At 34.0% G+C, this 21,543-nt stretch overlaps 1 protein-coding gene across 8 annotated transcripts in view; it reads right to left on the reverse strand.

The window, feature by feature from the left end:
- DLG2 (discs, large homolog 2 (Drosophila)) overlaps window positions 1-21,543 on the reverse strand; it is a 1,159,995-nt gene that overhangs the window by 611,682 nt on the left and 526,770 nt on the right. For all 8 annotated transcript variants that reach the window (XM_012725352.1, XM_012725350.1, XM_012725354.1 and 5 more), the window contains one exon: window positions 2,842-2,892. In XM_012725352.1, the coding sequence (XP_012580806.1) occupies window positions 2,842-2,892 (51 nt within the window). The remainder of the gene's footprint in view (window positions 1-2,841; window positions 2,893-21,543) is intronic.

Here is a 21,543-nt window from a genome sequence, read left to right on the forward strand (position 1 = left end):
TAGCAAGACTAATGTGGAGATAGAAACTTGAAACAGGTTAAAATAAGACTAAGTAATAAAGTGGAGTTAATGGAAACAACTTTCCTAGATTTTTGACAAAGCCATGATAGAACTGGAACAAAAGACCAAACAAACATTTTTTTAAATACATTACATCATGTCTGTATTAACTTTATCAAGGAAGAATAGTGAGAAAAACTGATACTACCAGAGGAAGAAAGAAAGAAAAATGCTGAGTGTATGAGGAGATCTAGAGTAATAGACCAGGGAATATATTCTAGATTTGGAATAAAGTGAGGAAATAAAGAAATGTAAAAACTAGATGGGTAAGGTGAAATTAATGATTCCCATTAAAATTACAGAAAGTTTGAAGTAAAGATATTAGAATAAAGGTAAGAACAGAGAAAAGTGGTTTTCAGAGCAGATGATGCTTGATATAGCTTTTTTATAAGGGAATATTGAGGTGCAAATGGAAGTGATAACATTTAAGTACAACCTATATCCAGGAACCCTAGGGAAAGATGTGGGAGCTGAAAGATCACAGGACAGAGCTTGAAGTATAGTAGAAACTAGACAAGAGTCCATAATTGTCAGACTACCACTCAATATTGTACCTCAAACCAATACTAGAGTGTAATTATTTTTTGACCTCTTAAACTAGGATAACTGAACAGGGTTATATTTCAAGAAGTAAGTGTGTTCAGGTGCAGGGGGAGAGAAGGGCTGGCATCAGTGTGTGATCTGGACAATCTCAGAAAGGTTCTGACTTTACAAAGGCCTGCTCTTGGGTTAATATGCTGTTGTGGCCATTTTTTAAATTCTTACTAATATTTGAAGAAGGGCCTCAAATTTTTATTTTACTTTATATTGTGCTCCACATTTCATATAGATGATAAAAGAAGAAATTTAGAAAGTGTTATTTTTCTCTTAGTTGGACTGATTTTTCATAAGCTCCACTTTTCTGCATTTAGCAGCTATTAAAGTGTTATTAAAGTTCATGATGGAAGTTTTGAAGAAAGTAACTGTCAAACACTTAACTTTCAAAGAAAATTTCCTTTTAGAATCACTCATAAGTAATAAAAATTAGGCTGAAAGTCAGAAATTTAGGGAACGTGAATAGTGAGTACACCTAAGAAGTATTAATTTAAGTTTAAAGGCTTACATTCAATTTAAATAATATTTTAAGAAAAAACTTGTGTTTTTATTTCTAATTATAAGTTTATTACATGTATACTGTGGAAGGTTAGGGAAAGAAATATGAACAAAAAGGAGACACTAAAAGTTACCAAAAAAGTTTTAGTAAGAGCTACCAAACACTTTTAATATTTTGGTGTAAGTCCTTCCACTCATATATATATATATATATATATACATAAATATATATATACTCATATATATCTATATATGCATATAGATATATATATGAATTTTCTTTATATACATAGTTTTATTTGTGCATACTAGATTATATATTAAATGCAATTTAAACCTTGATTTTTAAGTCTAATAATTTAATTAATTAGTCCTATCTTCTAAAATGAAATATTTTCTAAAATCTATTTACAATATAACTTCATGTAATTTTCTATTTCATGGACATATTATTATTGAGCACTTTTCTTTTTTCAATCTCCAGAATTACAAACAATACTAATTTCCTGGAAAATTTTACATATCTCTAAGGATGACTTCGGGTTTAAAAAGTATGATTATTTTAAGGCTTTGATCTATTATTACTGTTCTTAACTCATTTTTATTTTTCAAAGTGAAAAACAAACACAACAAAATACCTACCACCATCTACTGTATGTCCTAACTCCCACCCCTTAACTCATTTCAGTTTTCAATGTCCACTTGTTTATCTTATTTTGTTTTGTCCACTTTTCTTTTTACTTTTCTTATACTGAAAATGCAGGTATAATCATCCAACATTTGTCTGTATGTTTCTAATCAATTTCATTTTTTTGTAATTTCCCTAAGTCTTTCCATTTTGCTGCAAATGGCACCATTTCATCTTTTCTTATAGCTGACTGGCATTCTACAGGTTTTTGATCACTATACTTAATCCATATCTCCAAGTTGTTCATGCATGTTTGCACCAATTTCTAGGTGCAAACTTCATTTTAAATTTGGCCAACTGACTAGACCAAAACTGCTTAGTAGTGCTGGCTTCATTATATAGTAATTAGGATGCCAAAGTTTTCATGTTATTGACCTTTTCTTTTTTATTAATGCCTTTTGGTTATTTTTTTTTTTCTAGGTGGTCTTTGACATTTCTTTTAATGTTTTGTAAAAATATTTATAATTCTGTATCTCTGTCTTTTCTTTCTAGAGGTATTTTTATGTAATAGATGGGTGTAACACAGAATTCCCCTAAATTGTCAAAACCTTACCACGATCCACTAACATATTTGAAGAAATCTATAGGGCTGCTCTGTTTATGTTATTGGGTGGTTTTAAAATCTACTACTTCTTTTTAAAGTAATAGTAATGGTAGCTCTACGAAAAATATTATTATTATTAAATACATTAGAATGTTTTGTTATGTATCTAAATGTATGGCAAACATTGATATTGAGAAAAATAAGGGGAATATGACTTCACAAGTTCACTGAACATTTCAGTCTTTTTCACTCATTTCTCCAATGCAATTTACATAATGAATATTCTGGCAACTCTGTCTGCTTTTCCCCATGCCCTACACTGGAACCATTTCATTAATATTTTCCTTGTGGGTACTGTTAGAAACATACATGGTAAAATGTATAATATCATGATTTTAAAAAAGCCAACAAATGTATAATGCAAAAATTGGGATTTGGATTATTGAATTTTTCTTACCCTTTCCAATGTAATTTCTTCAAATTCATATTCAATTTCTGTTCCATTGACCTAAAAGTGTGAGAAAAGAAACAGAATGATTACTTTCATATTGAGGGTGAGATAGTAGCAATTTTTAATAATACCTGGGGGTCAGATTTCATTCTAGTTTAGAATAAGCCATTTTCTTGGTATTTGTGTCTGCATCTTTTTAAACAATTTAAATATAATCCCAGGTATTCTAAAATATATGAGTTATATCCTACAAAAATAGTAAAGCTTATTGTGTTCTTGAGAGTTTTTGGTTTGGGGCGAGATATAAACATGCATTGTATGTTAGCATGAGGACAAAAATCTAGGAACAATATTACAATTAAAGAGAAGTCATTCCTAATATATTTTTAAATTTCCACAAGTGGACACTAAAATCTGACATCAAAAATCAGTAGGGGAGGAAGGGAGGATAATGAAATCTCTAGTGAGGGTAGCATTAAGAATGTCAAATAAAGAACAGCTTTTCTTTAACTGACTCAAGCAAACTCAGGTAATGTATCCCCATTATCTTCTTGTTAAGTTTATTGGAAACCATGGATCACATGGCCATATCCATGTAGTTCAGCAACAATAAGAATAAAGTACAAAATGTTTGAAATTCCTAGGGAGATACCATTTAACTATCCAAACAATCCTTGAATTGCTTTAAACCTACAGAGAATGTATTTAAATATAACTGGATAACATATAATATAAACATTAGATTTCAACAAATATGCCTATAACATAAGAAGAGCTGCCTCAGAATAGTCTAACAAATACTCAGTTCCATATTTGTCAACTGCAGATTCCTTAGCCAGGCAAAATCTCAGAGCAAGAAAATACTTCAACTGGCTTTTTCTTTTCTCTCATTTGTGTCTTGGCAACGTCATTAGCATTTATAAGCCACCCAGAAAGACTATTTGTTTTTAAACCAAAACTGTAATTCTGAAGGATTTTAGCTCTAGTTTTCTCTTCCTTCCTTAGAAGAATTTAAACATAAGCACTTACAGATTGAGAACCCTATGAGGGAAGGACCAAATAGTCCTGTTACCTAATAGAGCTTGAGAAAAAAGGAAAAGTGATGAAGGAACAAATGAAAAGAGAAAATGAATGACTGAACTAAATAACTTATTTATCTGAATTAAAAGCACAGATATATGTGGGTTCCTTTCCACAATATATTTGGGGGTGGTATCATCAACTGAAGATATAAATAAAACTATAATAAGCAAATACAAAGAATAGCAGTAGATGCTACTTTTGTGTCTACAGTAAGCATGAGCAGTTTTTGATTTTCTAATTACATGAGCTAATTGTTGAAAAACATTTTACTACATTATCAAACAACCAAAAACTTAATTTGACTTTCCAGACTTCAGTAACTTAATGACTCAAAGAAAAGGATTTGATAATGGTAGAAAGCTTTAGCTACTTTGTGGAGACCTTTTCTTCACATGTAAAAGTAAAAAGCAAACCTCAAACTGTCTGCATGTATAGTTAATTACACTTTATTTATGTTTTCAAATGAGCAGTGGTATCTATAAAAATTTACATATTAATTACACTTTATTTATGTTTTCAAATGATTTTCTTTAGTGACTAGAGGGAAGAGACTGAAATAATGTGATGCATTTTCATTCTCTCAGTTTGGCTCGGTGAAGCTCTGCTTCAGTGCTTCTCTAGTGCAAAGCCCTTCCCATTCATTATTCAAGGACTGCAGACTCAGGAGTAAAACTCTTCTTTCGAGAAAAGAAAATAAGCAAGCCTCTGTCAATAACTATCTAAAGGCTCAGGGTGAAAGAAATTCTGTTAGGAAGTGTTTAAATGATACACTATCCATGGCATAAACCAATGGTCCTTCAACACGATTTTTAAAAAGAATAATATAGATTTGAAAATGGGGAATTGGGAAGAGTGATTTGAAAATGGGGAATTGGGAAGAGTCTTAAGTAAAATACATATACATGTAAGTGTATTTTTAGTGGAATACATTGTGTAGTAAAATCTTCCAAAATCATTGCTTAATGTTTCTATAATCATATACACTGACTTCTAGATACTAGAAACAAAATAAAAAACATATCTTAATTGATATAAAAAGTTAGATAGGCTTATATTTGCTAATGGAGTTATTCATTTTAAATACCCCCAATAAAGTCATTAGCTTAATTTAAGAGTATCTTATAAGAAGGAAAGATGATATCTGGGTTGGGAGGTACCTTGCTTTTAAAAGAAACACTCATGGGGAATGGGACCAAAAACGGGGGGGGGGGAAGGGAGGGAAATGCACGGGACTATGGTGGTGGCACAGGGGTGATTTGGTGATGGGAAACCCATGGGGATTACAATTGAGATGAAAAAAAAAATGTGAAAAATGATGTAAAAATAAACTTTTTAATAAAAAAAAATGACAAAAAAAAAAAGAAACACTCATGACTACATTAATGACTTCTCAATCATTAATTAAGAAACATTTAACACATAAAATAAAAGGTATCAGTGGGGGAATTCAGGAAAAACATTTCAGTCTATTCTTCATTGCTAGGAGAGCATGGTCTGTATTCTGTTTAAGGATCCCTAAGACAAGAATGTTGATAAGTTCATCTTGCAAATACCTAGGGTAAAAGATAAAATAGAAAGAAGAACTAAGAATATCTCCATTTTAGTCAAAAGTATCTAAATGTGAGCAGTGGTATCTATAAAAATTTAGTAACTTCTTAAATGAGGGCAGCAATGCAAATTTAAATATTTTTGCACAATTATGTAGAGGAATGATGACTTTCTGAATGGTACAGAGTTCATTTCTAGCTATAATTTAGTGATTCTCAATCAGAAAACAAAACAGATAATGAGTTATCTTTCATCCTCTTCTGGTAATCTTATATCAATTGCCTTTAACTTATCAATTTTTGTCTTTCAATTAGCCCTGAAAGAGTTCTCTCAAATCCATTTCTCTGTTCTTGATCAGTAATGCTTCCTGTAAAGTTTCAGCAGCCTAGAGATGTTTGATGCTATTATATTGGGACCCCAAAAAGCTGTATGAACAGGGTTCTACTTATCTCAGGCCTTACCCTGACTGTCATTTAGAGTGTGTTCTCCTACTTGAAGACTAAATAGGAGGCATGACTGCCAGTTTTGAAGACACAAGAAGTCAATAAACATAATGGAATTTTCCTGTTTTGAATTGTGTTCTTCATGATTTTTCTGAACCTAATGGTTCTGTGGTAACAGCTGGTAGGTTTCCATGGTGGCCAGAAAATCAAATGGAGGCCACATGTTGTCCTGTTCTGGGCATGTAGCCTTCCTGGCATCACATGGAAGTTAAAACAGAGTGACCCACTCACATTCAAACTTGGTATTTAAAGCTCTAATTTCATAAACTTTGGATGTTTTACATACTTCTTTCTCTGATAGCCTTTAAATTCATTCTTATTTTTTTTATTTTTTATTTTCTTCAACTCCATAGTCACCACCTACCTGGACAATGATTTAGTTTAGTTTTGAGATGTATTTTTATCTCCTCAGAATAGATTTTTTATGAATAACATGTGCAAACTATTCCAGGTTTTAATGCTCTTTAATTAGAATCTTAAGTAATAAAACAAAGTTTTTGTTTGTTTGTTTGTTTGATTTTTGCCATCCTTGCTGATTTTTAAGGCTAACAACATCAGAGGTGATTTAATTTTTATATAACCTCATGCCAAATATTGTAGCCACTGGAAATAGGTAAAACAGAAATATCAACATGCTGGTTTATTTAGAATAAACAATTCTACCCAACAAACAATTATTGAGCATATATTATATGGCAAGCGGTATGACAAAAAAGAATAAACTATTTTACAATATGACCCATATTTTCAAGAAACATAGAGACACTAAACATAAACATATTAAACATTCTTATAGAGACATAAGAAACATACTAAACATTCTAAACATTCAGAAACATACTAAACATTCTTATAGAGACACTAAACATAAACATATTAGGGTCATGTACAAATGTGACATCCACTATATAAGTAGATTAGTTTCACATCCCCATTTCACTATAGGCAAGGTCTTTCAGTTCTTTTTTTTTTTTTTTAGATTATTTATTTTTATGATTATTTATTCAGACAGGAAGTGCAGGGGCAGTAAGAGGATTCACCAGAAACAGAGGGGAGCAGAACAGGCAGACTGATGGAGTACACTGCTGAGTGGAGCAGCAGGCGAGACAGGAGGGGTCTGCTGTACCATGAGATCACCTCCGGGCCGGGGATGGAACTCTCACTGAAGTGCCTGTGGCCAGCTTGCACTGTCACACTTTAACCTGTTGCACCACCAGGAACCTGGTCTTTCAGTTCTAATGACTATTTCTTGTATACATAAATTGGATTTCAGTAGTACAGAATATGATCTGATGATGCAGTCATTTACCTTTTATTATAAGCAAGTACGATATAGTAAACAAGATATCTCTGTATCTTATGATTTAAGCATAAAATCTGTCATTAGTCATTAGGAGCTATGTGATGGTCATGAATACCCCCAGAGAAAGACAGGACCCATGTCACTGTGTTTCATCAGTAGCTACAACATATGACAGAGTCTACTGCATGATAGCACTCTGAAAAAACAGTGAATAAATGAGATTTTCTAGGTGGGTGAAGTCTGATGATCTCACAGAAGATCATGGTTGCTACAGAGTCTGGGTCTCTTGCCCACAAGTTCTTCTCTTTCCATAAATACTTGCAATACAGAGTTAAAAACATCATCAAACACCCTGTAAAGTGTGTGCGTGCGTGCACACACACACACACACACACACACACACTTGTATTTCTCTCTCTTAGTTCTTTGTCAACATGTATCTTCCCTTTCCTCTTATTGGTGGATGTCTATAGCAAATGTGTCTTACTGTCTTACTTTAGAATCTCTTATGCACACTCATTTATATCTCTTATGCATACACTGTTATGATCTGTAAGTAAGAACATGGGTTAATAAGTAAAAAAAAAAAAAAGTTCTGAATCACAGTTCCAATATTTATGAGGTCTGTGAATGTGGGCAATTTTTTTAATCCCTCAAAACCTCGGTAGGATGGCACTAACAATAGTACTTTCCTCATATGCTAATTAGGAAGATTAAATTATATAATTTCTATAAAATAACACACAGTTAAGTGGTAAAATAAAATTTAGTTATAACCCTTTGCATTTTTCTCATGAAATTCTTGGAAAGAATAAATGAAGTTAATCAAATATCAAATGTTTATTGATACCCCAATAATATAATGAATATATCCTTGCTTTCTTCTACAAACAAAATCCTTTTCTACCCTAAACACTCTTTTCCTGGATCCATCAAGCGGTACTGCTGTGTCGGCAGCAGTCATCTTAGCTCCCTCCTCCACAGCAAGTTAGTGTGGCCTTCACTGGGAACATTAGCTCTACTGGACCACTCACTGTTGCAATTTTACATCCTTCAGCCCAGTCTTGGCCATTATGTTGCTCTTCATTGGCCCTCATTCCCTATGGCCACTCTCATTGCATTCCATTCTTCATGGAGATACAGATTATCTTACTCATTTTTGTACCATTGTAGCTTCTAGAATTATGCCATGTTCATAGTAGGTAAAAAAATCTTTAGAACCAAGTTATTTAGGAGCTCTAAAACTGATTTATCATTTCATGCTTTCTTATCTTCAAATAAATATACACAGCCCCTAACAAATGTCTTCCCCAATGAACTACAACTTGAATTTATCTCAGGAAAATTTTATACACTTGCATTGCAAATTCTAATTTAAACACCCAATGCCTGAGCTAAATATAGCATTTATTTAGTTTCCAACAGGTGCTATGATACTTAGTAATTAAGTCCAGGACATGAAAATATGAGTGAGTTATAGTTTGTGCCCTGAAATAATTTAGTACAGTATAAAGAGACAAACATGCAACAGCAACGTGGCTACTATATAGCTGAGCTGTCTAGAGTTAAGCATCTGCAGAGGTGACATAAAGGAGGAGATAGGTGATGACACCCGAGAGAAATCAGAAAAGTTTCATAGAGAAGGGATATGATCTGACTGTGTTCATGGAAAAGCATTTATCACAAATGAGTGGGACAGAGAACTTCCTGCCAAGACAGAGACCACCACTCACCACTTCTTCATAGTGCTCTACTCGCAGCACCAGCCTCACAGTCAGAAGACATTGTAGTCTTCATTTTCTGGTTTAACATGTTGGAAAATTCTGGGGAGCCTTTTGAGCTTCACATTGCTTCATACTGAAGCAGAAAGTTTCCCAAGTCTGCTGCTTAGATTCTGCTACTTTCCCAGGCCTGCTGCTTGGGGGAGTCTGTTGCGTGGATTCTGCTGATTGCTGGAGCAGAGAGTGCTGCTGGCCCACAGTAGAATGGCCCCCTCCCCAAACAATAAAGAATGTTTATGTTATCACGAGTGGGATGATAAGGTTCCTCATACAACCTGTATAAAACCTGACCACTTCTGTAATTTGGGACTCAGCTTTTTAGTACTGATCCCACTGTGCCTGCCAGTGTGACAGGTTAAACTCTCTCTCTCCACATGTCTGAGAGCCATCTGATTTCTCTGGGAAGTTGCCATAACAGTATAGACTGATGATCCCTGGGTGCCTACCTGTTCTGACCTTTCAGTATCAGGAATTTTCTCCACATCCACTATTTCAATCACGTTGACTTTGCCTGTCAATTTGGTTAGTGTGTATACTACTCAAATTTATTATGGATTTTTCTTACTTTCTGCTCCAAAGACAGGATCCATAGCTCAAAATTCTACTAAGGCAGTTTTTTTTTTTTTTTTAAATTCACATCAGTGAGGAAACTAAACAGCAAAATCACCTGCTCTCTTCAGCTCTACTTGATGTCACCATCAGTGATCTATTCTACTTTTACTCTTCAAAGACATGGAATATCCTGCACAAACCAACAGGTAGCTTTTTCTTTGGAAAAAAAAAATAATAAAGGTGTTTTGCTCCACCTCAATCCAAAAGGAAAAAAAAAATCAGAAAAACAGGTGTTCATTGTATCCGTCTTTTTTTTTTATCACATTTAACTTAAAATGTCTCTGTTGAATGGATGAAAAACAATAAAGTACTTAAAAATGTACTCATGGACATTCTAATTAGGAGGAGAGCATCCTTAGATAAAGCTTGAAGATCGCAGTAGACATCTAAGCTCTCCATCACTTTCTTGAACTAATGTCCCTGTTTCTAGACTATCTCCACTGCCTAAATTGTGGTCTCTCTTCATATTAAAAGGAATTATATACAAATGAGAAGATTCAGGAATCCAAAAGGTCGGAATTCCAGTACCATTGCAATAATTTACAAGCTTTTAGAATTCATCTTTGAAACATATTATACACCTTTGTGTGTCAATATTGTTCATTTAAACATTTTAGAAGTAACAGATTTTTTGTTTAAGCTTTGTAAAATACTTGTTTTAATCTTAGGCATACATCTGATTATTTTATAATTGCCTCACTCTTAATGAGGATAGTTTAAAAATATCCAGTTATAAGAAGGTGATATTGATTACTTTTAATAATACAAACTCTGAAAACAATTATTGATATTTGAAGTTTAAACTAATTTTAGTAAGAAAACTATTAAACATACTCCACAATAAACCCCGATTTCAAGTTAAAAGCTAATCTTAACTAAACAAATTTCTGGGTCAGTGAACTGCTAAGCCATAACTTCCACCTGAGAAAAATTAATCAGTACTCTCCAATAGTTTACATTTTAAAGCAATTCTCTGCTCTTTTTTGTTGTTTTATCTGCCTTTGCTATTGACTTTATAATAGATTTTGAGATCAAGAAAAGTGGCCATAAAGTTAATAATTGTGTTTTCTATTAAATAAAAAACAAGAGATTTTTTTCAAAAATTAAGTAGCCTTTAATCTACAACATTGGCATTACAATTTCCTGGTGTTTCTGCCAGGAGAAATCAGGAGAGATAACGTAGGGTTGTTATATTTATAAAAAGAAAATCATTTTATATATCCAAAATTTTCTTGATTAAAGCTTCCTGTAATGAAGGTAAAATACAGTCACTTAAAGTCAAAGCTGGTTTTGTCTCTGATTGGAAATAACACTTATTCCCAATTTTGCTACCTTTTTTAGCACCATATGCTAGATAGTGCAATAACAGGTGTTTTGAATGCTTTCACTTGGCAGGCACTTTGTTCTTTAGCTTTAAATATTCTCAGATTTAAGGATGCTTTCCATGGGCAGTAAATGATGCTAAAAATGCATTTGATGAATGGTTGTGAAGACAATGGTACCCCAGCTTTCATTCCTATCAAGCCCTGCCCTTCACCTCTACACCCCCAAATACAAACCTCTTAATCAATAAGTCAAGTTCAAGAGAATTAAAAGCCACAAACATGATAATGTTGGGAGGTACATGTTCACTTATACAATTTACCTAAAGAATGGGGCACAATTTCAGTGGCCTCCACTTCTTCATGGCCTGTTTTTATCCTCACAATCCTGCATCTGCTTGTGTTTCACCATCACTTAAAAGCTGAATTCTTAAGAATCAAGAGGGACTTTTCCATACTGAATATACTCATCTTTCTCCAGCCTTCGTCTTTCCTGACTTTCATGCTTATTTGACACTCTATAGTGACCACCAATTGAAATTCCCCTTTCTTTTCTTTCATGTGTATATCCTCACCAGTCTCCTCCCTACTGGCATGTTTACAGTATTTTTTCTCTCTTCTTGGTATAACCATTTTGCCAGTATCTGTTCCTTGTCATTTATACAATCTTTACTGAGTTTTAATCTCATTTTTTTCCTAAGGATATATTCTATTATGAACCCATCCTCAAAACTCCTAAAACAGAACTAATCATCTTGCCTAATTACAAACATCATTTCATCCAGTGTACTCTCTATAACTGTCAAGGACATCCTGTTTAATGTATAATTTTTTTGTACTATTACCCAAAAGTAGAATGTCCCTATAAATCTCTGTAAACAAAAATGGTATGAAGCAAACAAACAAACAAACAAACAAAAAAACAATTACTACCAACTTAGGTGGAAAATATTACTTTAGATTATTAATAGTTTATAATGCTATATAGATTTCAAGTGTACCTGACTAGTCCATTGTGTGTATACACCACATATTCTACATCCAGTCATCTATATAGGACACATGATTTGTTTCTATATCTTAGTGAGTGTGAACAGTGCTGAACTGAACATAAGGATACACAGTACATATATCTTTTCAAATAAGTGTTTTCATAATATTCTCACCCAGAATTGAAAGTGCTTGAGCATATGGTAGATAGCATTTTGGTAGATAGTATTTTTAATTTTTTGAGGAAACTCCATATAGTTTTTCACAGTGGCTGAACCAAATTACATTCCCAAGAACATTCCCTTCCTCTACATCCTTGAGGGCACACATCATTTCCTGATTTTTTTTTAAAGAAAAGCTATTCTAACTTGTGTAAGGTGAAAACTCACTGTGATTTTGATTTACATTACCCTACGGATAAGAAATGTAAAACATTGTTTTGTGTTTCTGTTGATGATGTCATGTCTTCCTTAGTGGACTGCCTATTTAGCACCTCTGCTCAATGTTTTTGTTTTTGAGCTTCAGGAACTGACCATGTATTTTGTATATTATTAACCCTTTGTCAGATATGTGGTTTGTAAATATCTTCTCCCACTCAGTAAACAGTATTTCAATTCGGTAATTGATTTTTTCATTGTGCAGAAGCTTTTTATTTTGTAATAGTCTTGCTTTAATTTTTTTTCCTCATTTCTCTTATTGTTTCTCTTATTTCTCTCATCTACTATTGTATACAAATCAGAAAAGACAGTACTTAGATCACTGTCAAAGAGCTAACATCTCATGTTTTCCTTTATGTGCTTTATGGTTTCAGTCCTTACATTAAAGTCTTTAATTCACTTTAAATTCATTTTAGTATATGGTATAAGATATTACATGGTTTATGACCAGCTTGTGGCTATTCATTATTCCCAGAACCACTTATTGTACCATCTTTCCTTGCCTTATTGTAGCTCTGAGCTCCTTTGTTGTTAATAATTGTCCATATTTATGTTTTATTTATGTTTATTATATTCTATATCAATGATCTCTGTGCTGGTTTTTATTTTAATACTTGATTTGAATACTGGCTTGATTAACAAAGCTTTGTAGTATAAAGTCAGGGTCATGATACTGCTGTTTTGCACACCACTTTTTTTAAATTTTCTTCAGAATTCTTTTAGATATTTAAGAACTTCTATGGTTCCAGACAAAATTTAGAATTTTTGCTCTATTTCTATCAAATTTATATTGAGATCTACATAGGCTTAACTCTGAGATCTCACTAGTCTGAACTCTGCTTTATAGATACATTTACTGAGTATAACTTTCAATAAAGTCAAAATTAATTTTCTTAAAAATCCCCTGAACAACAGTACCCTATTCTTTATAGTCTAACCCCCTTCAATACTTCTGATAGTAATAATTGCTAATATTCAAGTCCTACTATACTACTACCACTCTTCCTTGATAAATAGCTACTACTTGCCAGACAATGTCATGAATTGACCTAATTACTAAAGTCATCATAGGAGCCAGGTGCTTCATGTTAAGTTTGCAACTGAGGAAGCCAAATTTCTCAGTTATGCAAATTCTTCAAGCTTATACTATATATTATAGGAAGTTAAAATGACTTATCTTGTTCTCAACTATCAGTAATGGACAATACATATTGAATAAAGTTAAAGAATGAGGGGCCTCCTTGGTGGTGCAAGGAGTTAAGTCTCAGCACTATTAAGCTATCAGGAGCCACTGTAGCATGAAGCCCCTCGGCCAGGGAGGTGATCCACATGGCATAGCAGACCTCTCCTGTCTTGTCTGCTGCCCCCCTCAGCAGTGTATTTCAGTCAGTTCACCTATTCTGCTCCCCAATCTGTCTCTGCTGAATCCTCTTATACTCCTTTTCCTCTAGACTACATCACAAATTTCATGTGAGTTAATAAATGAATCTTTAAAAATAAAATTAAAGAATCAAGGATATGTAAGGAGAAAGGAATAGTAATAACTCCTAATTGGATCAAGAGAAATCTGATGTTAAAACACTAAAATTGTCCCCTGGTCATATGCCTCACAGTCAATTTGTTACTGTACTGCATTCTTCCTTGTGGTTCAGCTCTTTAAATTATATTGACAAATTATCTCCTGCTTAAAAGAAGCACTATCTTTTATATTTTCCTCTTGTTGCACTAATCATAATGACTTTCCTTTAGCAGTCACTTCATAAATACTTATCGAAGAAACAAATCAATTGCACTTTTTATTAAGGGATTCTTATCTGCTATAAAATATTAAAATCCCTTTATTTTCAAAAGTTATACTCACTACTGTCAGTTTCCAAAGAAGTAAATGCCTTAATTTTTCTCTAATGATTTTACTTTGAAACGTGCTAACAATAAGCTGTTTCCCTTTTCTTGTGAATATAGGTCAATCTTTTAGCAACATGCAAAATCAATACATCAGTCAACAGATATTTATTGAGTGACTATCACTACCTTCTTTGCTAGCTCATATGAGCTCTTTTCATCTGATGTTAAAAGCACATCATTTTCTTCACAGCCTTAGAAAAAGAGCTACGGTTTTAACTGTGATAATTCATCACAGTTAGAAAAAGAGCTAAGGTTTTAACTGTGATAATTCATCTGCTATTTTATTAAGATCTCAGAAAAAAAGTTTTTTTTTATGTTCTGTGATCCTCAAAAATTGCTTTGGGCTTCTTGTTACACACACACACACACACACACACGTCAGATCAATGTTTCTGGATCAGACACTAAGGGGAATTTCTTTGCTTTCTTTTATTTCAACATTCTTGAAATATCTTATGATCTTGACAAAGAGCTGATTACTAATGTTATTTCTGCCCTTACCTATCTTACCTGTGTCAATAAAATATGAGAATTGCAAGGTTTCAGGTTGTTTGTATGTACTTTTTCAGATTATACTAACACTATTATAATTTATTTATGATACATTATGAAAATATTTTCATTCTACATGACAGATATTATCACCTAAATTTTATAGAAGAGTGAGTAGCTTAGAGGTAATAAATAATTTGTTGAAAATTGCTCAATGAGTCAGTGAATCTATATCCTTTGGTCCCTAAATCCAGAGCTGTTTTCAGTACATTATGCTGCACAATAAGCTATTTGCTAAACATAAGAGAGAATCTATGATCGAATGGCATTAATCTAGGTGGGAACAGTGTCCTTAAGTCTTATATATATATGTATGTATGTATGTATGTATGTATGTATGTATGTATGTATGTATGCATGCATGTATGTATATATGTATATATGTATGTATATATGTATATATATGTATGTATATATATGTATGTATATATATGTATATATATGTATGTATATATATAGAACTGCGTGAATCCCCAGAGCTGATTCTAAGAACCCTTAGAACTTCTACCAACATGGTTGGGGCTGGTTAATTAAATGTAAACTTATTAAATATCAGGTTCTTTTCTAGCTATTATGTATAGAAACATAGATAGATGATGGATAGATCGATAGATCGATCGATTGATCGATAGATAGATAAAACATAATCCCTGCCCTTTGGAAGCTTGAGTATTCTCAATGCTATCATTAGTAGAATCTGCCTAGGTTAACATTATTTTAATAATCAACAAAATCATAATGACAACTTAATATCTCTAGTCTGTTCAAGTCAATGAAGGACATCTTCGGGGTGAGTACCTGATAAAGGTCTTCAGACTACTTAAATGACAGGATAGGAATATTCCCTTTATATATACACATATATACATACACATATATATGTATACATATATATAAAAATTATATATAATTATATATGTATATATATAAAGATCATATGTATATGCACACACACCTACATACATATAATCTACTTATTTATATAAATATTTATATATTACAAATTTGTGGCATACAGTTGCATATGATATATATATCACTAATGAAATATTCCCTCTGAATTATGTATTAATATGTTACATATATACACTACATCAATGCTATGCATTATACATGTAATTAGATATATACATATGTAATTATGTATGCTTTTGTAATGCAATATATGTAATTGATATATATGTATATTTAAACTTGTTTTAAACATCAGACTAAAAACCAGAAAATACTCAGCACAGATAAAATGCCTTGGCAAATGTATTCTACAGAAGAGATCATTTAGATAAACTCATGCCATTTGCAAAAACATGAATGAAACTGGAAAGGCTTATACTAACTGAAGTAAGCCAAAAGGAGAATGATGTTACTTATATGTGGATTAGAGAGAAACCAAAGAGTCATATAAAAATAAACTTTAAAACCAGACCTTAAAGTTGACCATGGGTTTGGTTTGAGCTATCTAGGGACTGGGAAAGCGAAAGGTAGAGGGGATGAGATAGGGAGAATGAAGATATATATGGACTATGAGGAAGGACTATGGTGTTTTAGAGGTGGGAGAAACATGGTAAGCATGCCTGAGAGAACTCTTAAACTGTCAAAATATTACCAATGATGCAAAACAATTAACAAAAAAAGTACAGAGATCTTTTAAAAGATTCTAAAATACAACCGCTACTGCCTGAAATCTTTGCAGTGTGATCATGGCTTTCAGTGTTCCCTAGTATCAGAGGATGAAATTGCTGTTACTGCTTGCCAGAGGATACTCAAATTCATTTTAATGCAGATACCTATACACTTGCCAGTTTTCAAATGTGCCGAGCACTCCTATGAGTACATTTTTTTTGACCAAAATATTCAGCAGGAAAAAGTTTTAAGATTCTTGAAAGAGCACCTTATATTTAAAACTAAAACTGTTCCAAGTTGGTTTTTTTTTTTTTGTATATACAGTATATATATCAGGTACCATATACAAGGGAAATATGAACAATCCAAATGTGTTTCCATTTAAAATATGAATTCAGAAAAATTAGAAATGACAAGTTAGAATTTTTACTCATCACCTCAATTTTTTACTCATCACCTCAATTATAGATGCTATGCTAACAATGTATCATTAGGTTTTAACAGTTTCTCAAGTTGTTCTTACATACATTAATAAGATGGGACCTCCCTGGTGGGACGGGGTTAAAATTTCAGTGCTATAAAGCCATCACCAGCCATTGCAACATGATTTCAATTCCCAGCCAGGGAGGTGATCCTCATGGCATAGCAGACCTCTCCTGTCTCACCCGCTGCTCCCTTCAGCAATGTATTTATGTAATTAGCCTGTTCTGTTCCCTACTCTGGCTCTGGTATGTCCTCTCACACACACACACACACACCTCACCCCACCCACCACACACCTCTGTCTTACACCTCTGTTCTTGCATGCATGCATAAAGAATAAACCTAAAAATAAAGATGTAAACTTTTTTTAAAAAAGATTTATTTATTTATACAGAACGGGATACAGGCCAGAGATGCGGAGGGTGAGAGGATTCACCAGAGACAGAGTAGGGAGCAGAACAGGCAGATCGACGAAGTACACTGCTGAAGGGAGCAGCGGGCGGGTCAGGAGAGGTCTGCCACACCATGTGGATCTCCTCCGGGGCAGGCGGGGATCGAACTCATGTGGAAGTGGCTTTAGCTTCTTAGTGCTGTGCTTTAACCCGCTGCACCACCAGGGAGGGCCCAAAGATGTAAACTATTTTTTTCGCATTTTAACTATGAAGGAACTAAGACTTAAGGAAGTGAAGTACCTTGACCAAATTGTAAACAAATTGTGAAGTTTCATAAACACTCTTTTTTTTTTTTTTTTTTGGCTCCTGGATCAATATACATTTGGAAAACTTGGGAACTTCAACAAATTTTCACCAGCTTTGCAAGAAAATATTTTTTCCACCAAGTTAATATTAGAGTAAAATCTTAAGGCAACACTCATTTAAGAACTGGCTTCAAAATCAAACTCCAAAGCCACAGCTCTCCCTAAATATTCCTTGCTGTTCCTCCTCCTCCTGCAGCAAAGTACTGGCAAAGACATGCTTATACCTTTGCCAAAGAACATCATTAAAAGAGCAACCCATTAAACAATACAAAACAAAAATGGCTATTAGGAAAAAAGGTCAGCCTGTAACAATACCTGCATGCACAGCAATAATCACACAAAGTGCCCTCTTGAGTTGTCACTGAATTATTACTCACTGCTGCAAAGTTGAAGCAAGGAGTAAGAAAATAAGCAATAAATCCCAATAACAAGTAAAATTCACTCATTCATTCATTCTTCCATTCATACATATCTTGGAAGTCTATCTTCTTTTGGAATTTTTGAATATTATAGGGTCAATGTTAATATTAGGACTAATAAATGTTCAATACTGATGTCTTAGTGTTTAAGTGCATTTCAAGAATCTTGGAGTCTGTTTGAAAAATAGGTATCACAGTAAGGAAAACTGTCATTATAAAGTTAGACAGAATGTAGTGTGGGAGGCAACAGAATATGGACATAACCTGGACTAAAGTAAAAGAGAGATCCAGGAAGAAGTTTTACTGGGCTGGCAATGCCCAACTAATCCTGATGAATGAATGGGCAAATAAACGGTGAACCAAGAAGAGGAGAAATACATGTTAGATGTCTAGATAAATGTCTTATATCAAGATAAAAAGAAAGGATCTAATGTACTCCCTGGATCAACAATGTGTTTACCATGACTAGGATATCTTGCAAAATGTAACTGTGTGATCTACGAATTTTTTCTTTTTCAGTTTGTCGTATCAGCCATTTTATTTGTCCCTTTCTTTGTCTATTAGAGCAGTCAGTTATCTAAAATATTCCATTAAAAATAACAGTGCTGGGCCCTCCCTGGTGGCGCAGCGGTTAAAGCACTACACTAAGAAGCTTAAGCCAATTACGCATGAGTTCGATCCCCGCCTGCCCCAGAGGAGATCCACATGGCGTGGCAGACCTCTCCTGACCCGCCCGCTGCTCCCCTCAGCAGTGTACTTCGTCGATCTGCCTGTTCTGCTCCCCACTCTGTTCCTGGTGAATCCTCTCACCCTCCGCATCTCTGGCCTGTACCCCCGTTCTGTATGAGTAAATAAATCTTTAAAAAAAAAAAAAAATAACAGTGCTGGGCCCTCCCTGGTGGCGCAGCGGTTAAAGCACTACACTAAGAAGCTTAAGCCAATTACGCATGAGTTCGATCCCCGCCTGCCTGCCCAGATCCACATGGCGTGGCAGACCTCTCCTGACCCACCCGCTGCTCCCCTCAGCAGTGTACTTCGTCGATCTGCCTGTTCTGCTCCCCACTCTCCATTCATACATATCTTGGAAGTCTATCTTCTTTTGGAATTTTTGAATATTATAGGGTCAATGTTAATATTAGGACTAATAAATGTTCAATACTGATGTCTTAGTGTTTAAGTGCATTTCAAGAATCTTGGAGTCTGTTTGAAAAATAGGTATCACAGTAAGGAAAACTGTCATTATAAAGTTAGACAGAATGTAGTGTGGGAGTTAACAGAATATGGACATAACCTGGACTAAAGTAAAAGAGAGATCCAGGAAGAAGTTTTACTGGGCTGGCAATGCCCAACTAATCCTGATGAATGAATGGGCAAATAAACGGTGAACCAAGAAGAGGAGAAATACATGTTAGATGTCTAGATAAATGTCTTATATCAAGATAAAAAGAAAGGATCTAATGTACTCCCTGGATCAACAATGTGTTTACCATGACTAGGATATCTTGCAAAATGTAACTGTGTGATCTACGAATTTTTTCTTTTTCAGTTTGTCGTATCAGCCAGTTTATTTGTCCCTTTCTTTGTCTATTAGAGCAGTCAGTTATCTAAAATATTCCATTAAAAATAACAGTGCTGGGCCCTCCCTGGTGGCGCAGCGGTTAAAGCACTACACTAAGAAGCTTAAGCCAATTACGCATGAGTTCGATCCCCGCCTGCCTGCCCCGGAGGAAACCCACATGGCGAGGCAGACCTCTCCTGACCCGCCCGCTGCTCCCCTCAGCAGTGTACTTCATCGATCTGCCTGTTCTGCTCCCCACTCTGTCTCTGGTGAAGCTTCTCACCGCCCCTGAGCCTCTGGTCTGTACCCCAGTTCTGTATGCACAAATAAATAAATCTTTAAAAAAAATGTGGATAATATTCATTAAATATGTACTGAAAAGTCTTTGATATAATTTTTAAAATGTTAGACAAAAAGTAAAAAAAAATTAAAAGCATGTCCATTTAAACTGCACATGGTTTGTAGCCTACATATCTAAAGATCTGAAGTCTAGCTTTGAGTCAATTAGCAAACAAATGTACAATCCAGAGAATGATCACTGGCCTAACTAGCAGTATGTCTTACTTTTGTCATCTAAGTGTCTGACTCTATACATTTATGTAGTTGAGTATAATTTCCAAGGTTTTATTTTTATGTTTTGAACATCAGAAACATCATATAATCCAGAATTTTAAGACTGAAGGAAAATGTCCACTTAAATTTTCCAAAAAAGATGGTTTCACATTAAGTATATACTCCTTAATCTGCCAGGGAAAATTAAAAAGAAGCTGAATGTTAAAAACTCAATAATGGATTAACATCTTGGAATTTCCCTTATTGCTATTATGAAGTAGGCCCATGAAAGTGGGTCACTACACAACAACATGCATATCTGCTAGGAATAATATAAGTAAAAAATTTAAAAGAGAATGCAAAATGTTAAAGTTATTTTAAAGTACATCATGAAGTTAACCAATTGTGTACACAGGAACTCAAATTCAGGAAAATTTAGAATCATTCTTATTAGTCTGTACCCCACTCTGTCTCTGGTGAATCCTCTCACCCTCCGCATCTCTGGCCTGTACCCCAGTTCTGTACAAATAAATTAATTAATTAAAAAAAAACAGTGCTACAATAGTGGGATGTCATCAAGATCATGGTCCATTTTTGTATAGAAGACAGAAAAAGTACATAATGACTTCTTTGATAACCCAATGTACTTCCTTGGTTGCTGTGTAAAGTGACTGATCAAAATGATAACTGTTTTAGAACACTGTACTGATTTGGAGGTGTGGTATTACACCTTATATTTACCACTCCGCATCTGCCACTGAAAAACCCATACTGCATCTAATTTCATATTCTTTACTGTTACACAGTTGGATCTGGAGCCAGAAGTAAACTCAAGTCATGCACAAACAGTGCATAATTTTTATAAAGTAGATTAGGATTGTGCATTAAAGATAACTTTCATGTTCTACATCCTCTTTCAGAAAACCTAATGGTTACAGTAGTCACTGAGAAGAGAGACTGCTTGAGTTTGTGTGGGAGGCCCACAAAAATTCCCTGTTAGGAGTTTTGAAGTGATCTGAATGATTGGAGATACAGGCAAAGAGCAGTTAGGTGACATCACTGAAATATTTCTTCCCATTCAAAATGACTTCCTTGCTTTTCTTCCCTCACTATTTTGTGAACCAGTTAGAAAATTTCTTCAGATATTTTAGAGTACTAGGAAATAAGTGAATAAAAAATAATTGGAGACACTGTCTTATTGATAAAGAGGACAAATACTGGTAAACTGGTATTTCCACATTAAAATGTGGATAATATTCAGGCCCTCCCTGGTGGCGCAG

This window comes from Condylura cristata, unplaced genomic scaffold (assembly GCF_000260355.1).
Source record: "Condylura cristata isolate star-nosed mole 26May11 unplaced genomic scaffold, ConCri1.0 scaffold00015, whole genome shotgun sequence".
In the NCBI taxonomy this organism is placed as follows: domain Eukaryota; kingdom Metazoa; phylum Chordata; class Mammalia; order Eulipotyphla; family Talpidae; genus Condylura; species Condylura cristata.